Source organism: Triplophysa rosa, unplaced genomic scaffold (assembly GCF_024868665.1).
Source record: "Triplophysa rosa unplaced genomic scaffold, Trosa_1v2 scaffold415_ERROPOS41014+, whole genome shotgun sequence".
Classification (NCBI taxonomy): Eukaryota; Metazoa; Chordata; class Actinopteri; order Cypriniformes; family Nemacheilidae; genus Triplophysa; species Triplophysa rosa.
Genome location: NW_026634417.1, coordinates 64962 through 69850, shown reverse-complemented (window position 1 = coordinate 69850; position 4889 = coordinate 64962). Strand labels below are relative to the sequence as shown.

Sequence of the window (4889 nt, the reverse complement as noted above, 5' to 3'; positions counted from 1 at the left end):
GAAACTGTAGATACAGATCATTATAATGAATTCATTTAGGTACTTTTGGTTCCCTGTCTGGATCTGGCCTTCACAAAACGATTACACCATTGTGCTCAACTAGAACTATTTTTGCTCACTGAAGAACTCAAAACTAAGCGTTTTATATGTAAAATGTTCTTTATTGGACATGAAAATAAATACTTAATGACAGTAATTATATGATGTATGTATATTAAGGCGTTAAAGATAAAAAATTTAAATCTGAGATAAAAATCAAATACTTTTGCCCGTGTTCAATAAAAAAAACATACATGAGTCCAATTCATACTTCTTTACACTGTGATTTTAAGCCTGCTATTCCAAATGTTGTGCATTATCCCGGGGAACGTATCCTTACAGATGAAAGTGTTCCGAACAAAGTTCATGTCTCATATTTACACTGCTGACTTTCACCACCACAAGAAGTTTCTCAGAGTTTCGGCCTTATTTGACTAAACGTTTCAATCAAAGTAGGAGAACTATTCTGACAACTAAGAATGTTGCTGTCAGATAAGGTTCCCCTGTTTTCAATGAGGGTAAAAGAAAGTGAGGCAGGACTCAAACCACCAACCTGCCATCACAAAGCCAAAACACTAACCACTAGACCAGGGGGGCCACTGGACTGGCCCTGCTTGAACTTGAAGCCCTTCAAGGCTAGATGTGGCCAGTTAAAGCAGGGGGAACAGTATCTGACAACTGAGATTTTGATGTCTGATACCATTCCCCCTGAGTTCCATGAGATAGAAAGTTAATACTTTTCACATTTACACTGCTAAGTTTAGACACCAAAAGAAGAAGGTTCTCAGAGTTTCAAAGCAGGAGAACTATTCTGACAACTAAGAATGTTGCTGGCAGATAATGTTCCCATGTGTTTAATGAGGAAAAAGGAAGTGAAGCAGGACTTTTTCATTTACATATTTTTTAAATGGTGTGAGGGCATGATAACACATGTTGATGACAGTATATGGAGAATAAGATGTGCTTTGAACACATGATTAAAATGGACACATTTTTCAGATTGATGTCCAAGCATGGAGAGCCATTACCAAACAAGATCCATGCACTTTTTTGTAATATATAATTGTACATATAAGATTTGATATGCCTAAAAGTTACTTTGCACCAGTTGTTGGTGTCCCACAGATGGATATTCACATGTAAAAAGCCCAAGCCTCTTTTTGATGAAGATTGACTTTATTTTATAATGCATTATAACAACTGTGCTAGAAAAAGGTACATCAGAATACATTTCTTTAAATCCCTGATTACTTTCATTTCTGTTAAAACAATGTGATAAAGAATCTAATAATGATCACTCCTTCATAATATCTTATTTAACTGATTATTCTGCTGCAACATTTAAAACAAATAATTTTGGCACAGCTCTTGCACGGCAGCAATGTGGAATATGTGATTTTACTTGTAAGCGAGATACATTTTTACTCCCTTGTTGCCCTCGTTCAAATTTTTCTCCAGAACAAAAATGCCATTTTTCTGATACACCATCCAGGTCTTAGAGTTGATCAGAACAGCCATGGATTGCATCTTTTCTCCACATCCTTCTTTGGAGTACCACAGGTAGACATCTTTCCCCTGCGTGCCTTTATTGAGATTAAAAGTGATCCTTTTAAACTTTTTTTCCTGGAGGTTCACCTGCTCCTGGAAGGTGTTAGATACTTCAAGAGCCGAGATACCTTTGCTTTCATCGGAAGAGCGGCGGTACCAGAGGAAAATGAAGTTTCCACCAGCACGCCTATTGACATTTTCATCGATGCGTGTGTAGCCATCAGTAAAATGTTGCTGGTCAGATGTGTAGTCAATAGTTGCTGCAATATCACAGATGTAGCTTGGCGTTGCTCTCTTCACCCACAGGTAGATGAAGCAACCTCCTGCGTTACGGTTCAGGTCACAGCCCAGCCTTTCCCAGCCGTCTCTCAGAAGAGCAGGTTCTTCATTTGCATCCTTGGTGACCTGTAAGTTCACAATGGGAATGTCGTATTGAGTGCTGCCACAGAAGTACCACAGGAAAATGTGATCTCCAGGAACTCCTGCGTTCAGATCCCTGTTGACCAGCTCATATCCAGCATCTGCCAGACCATTTTTCATGTAGTCATTGAAGGAAAGCTGGATCCTTGTCACTGGCTTTAAGCCACACTCTCTCTTGTACCAAAGAAAGACACGGTTATGCGGAATGGTGCCTTCATTAAGGTCACCGTTGAGGAGATCATAGCCTTGAGCTCCAAAGATTTCCTCCTCATCCACATTGGTGGAGACGTTGAGCTTTGTGATTGGCTGTAAATCTGACATTTTGGTTCGAGGTTCAGAAAGTGGTGTTTAGCTCTGTGGAGGTAACACATCATTTGCTTATTATTCAAGATAAATAAGCTCTGCAGTTATATATGTTAGCCTTAAAATTATTTGGACACTTATGTCACACCATAACAAATCTGCTTGTCAACTAAATACAAAATATGAAACCAAGTGTTATCCGCAAACAAATCCTCAACCCTTTCATATATACTGTATATATATACATATTACATTAAATATTAAATGGATGTTGTACTAATAAGAAATTAAGGTTGTTCCAGATTAAATCATTATGGCTTTACCTGAATATCCTGTACGTGACTTACTGTGTGAGTTGATCTGATGATATTTATGTAATGGTGTGAGCTTCTCGGCCTCTCTTTTTATAGGGGTTGTGGTCGGAGCGTTATCCAATCATATTTGCACAGATAATAACAAAAGAAAAATTCCAATGTCTCAAAATTGACCACCACATCAGGTGCCATGTCAGGTGACCACAAACGCATGCTTGTGTTTTTACTGTTGTATTATGAATATGTGGTAAAAAGGTCAAAACTGAACATTTCTTGAAAAGCACGTGATATGAAGAAGCTTTTGATTTGAAAGTAAACACATTTCAAACGGCACACAAAATGAAGCTTTACTACTGCACTGAACCTACTGTTTGGGTTCATCTTTAGTGTTTGTTGACATTTGTCTTTCAGGATCTTAAAAGATCGGTCATGTTATACTGATTAGAGCAATGTGTCTTGCATATATGAACTTACAGTAAGTGCTCATGCATTCAAAGGTCTTTTACGTGTGGTCTCCCTGGGATACAGGCCCTAGTTTTACTTCAGTAATTAAATGGTTTAATTAAATAGCATTTACATTTACTTTTAATTCCTTCTAAAAATTAGCATATTTACATTTATGTACGTACTGGGAAGATGCTTTTATCCAAAGCTACTAAAAGTTCTTTTAAGATAAATTTATTTATTACATTACATTCAACTTTATTGTCATTGTGCAGAGTACAAGTAGTTTCAATTAAATGCAGTTAGCATCTATCCATAAGTACAAATAGCAATATTTTAAAAAATATATAGCCGCAGAATTTATTATTTATACTATTTTTTTGGTTCTTTAAGTAAAATGGTCATTTTTGTTTCATTCTGTGAACTAGTAACAACATTTCTCCAGATGACGATATTGTTTTTTATTTTGCATTTTGCGGCAAAAAAATTAAACTTGACAAACCGGTCAAAATAACAAAAAAAATGTTTGCAGATTTTGAATACTGCAAAGAAAACAAACAAATACATGTTTTACATGTATTTTAGGCACTTCTCAAAAATTTGTATTTGAAGGAATATGCCTAAACGTTTATGTGTCTTAGCAATTGCATTCTCTCAGTTTTTCACATGACTTTGTCACTCCTGAGGTTTGTTTTTGTTAATATGAGTTCAATACAAGAAACAATATATGGCCAGTGGACACAGCAGTGACAAAAATCAAGTGTGCATATATGAAGAGACTGAAGACATGGTATAGACATTAAAAACTTATAATAGAGACAAAGGCTTGATTACAGAAAAAACAGAGCATCATTGTATGTGTGATCTGTATTTGAGGTCCCTGGGATCCATCCCATGATCTTTGCTATACTGTGCTATACCAACTGACCAGCAGGAACACATGATGCAGAAATGAAACAGCAATATGTGTTAAGTGTCAACCAATAAGCTACACAAAACAGAAACCAAGGTCAGCGAGAAAGAAAGAAATTGTGGAACATGAGCCTGATCTCCTAAAAACCACTGAAATGCTGAGGCCAGCATGTTTCAGGTCTCTAAAGTATTATCACAAAAAAAATCCCAATCAGATATTTAACAATACATAATCTTAACCAAGCCATTGGTTCCCTTAAGAATTGTTTGTCTTATCAGCTATTTGGTTACAGTTTCTTGAGAATTTCCCATTTACACAACATTTATTTTATTTAAACATGACTTGATCCATGCATTGATTACTGTAGATTATTAAAGATCCTGCAAGATTATTTTTAAAAGCAGTTTATTGATCTTTATAGATGGGATTTATGTTAGAGGACAGGAAATGATCTGACCCAGATTCATCTTCACATAATGCAACTAATGTCAGAAAACATACTAGCCAACAAGGTAATATTTTTAAACAAAAACTTACTAGTTAAGGTTACTAGTGAACATTTTTCTAATGTTATATATAGTTTTATGAACTTTTTAAACTCACATGATAAAAATGCCTAATCCAATTTTAAGGTGATTTTAAGGTGATTAACACATTAAAACAGTACATTCAATTGATTAAAAATATCTATCAATAAGAAAGAAAAATCCCAAATGAGATGTCTTTTGTATCTTAACTAATTTGTCTAGACCAGTGGTTCTCAAACGTTTTCATTTCCAGGCCCCCTTTGTGAAATAATAAAATCTGAACTTATTTTACAGCTCTATGCATTTTAACAATTGTCTCATTGGTTTCTGTTTTTATTTCTCCTAAGCAATTTAACGAACAACAACTGAAACTAAATGAAT

General features: G+C 35.4%; 1 protein-coding gene across 2 annotated transcripts; it reads right to left on the bottom strand.

Moving 5' to 3' along the window:
- Positions 1 to 1196: 1196 nt before the first annotated feature.
- On the bottom strand, positions 1197 to 2711 carry LOC130550735 (uncharacterized). Of its 2 annotated transcripts, none has more exons than XM_057328237.1 (2): positions 2658 to 2711; positions 1197 to 2361 (listed from the first exon to the last, which is right to left on the bottom strand). In XM_057328237.1, exon 2 carries the CDS (start codon positions 2326 to 2328, stop codon positions 1438 to 1440), a length of 891 nt encoding a protein of 296 aa, XP_057184220.1. In that variant the 5' UTR covers positions 2329 to 2361; positions 2658 to 2711; the 3' UTR covers positions 1197 to 1437. The 2 variants fall into 2 exon arrangements, with proteins under 2 accessions (XP_057184220.1, XP_057184219.1); XM_057328236.1 differs by having other exon boundaries at positions 2634 to 2704.
- Positions 2712 to 4889: the final 2178 nt, after the last annotated feature.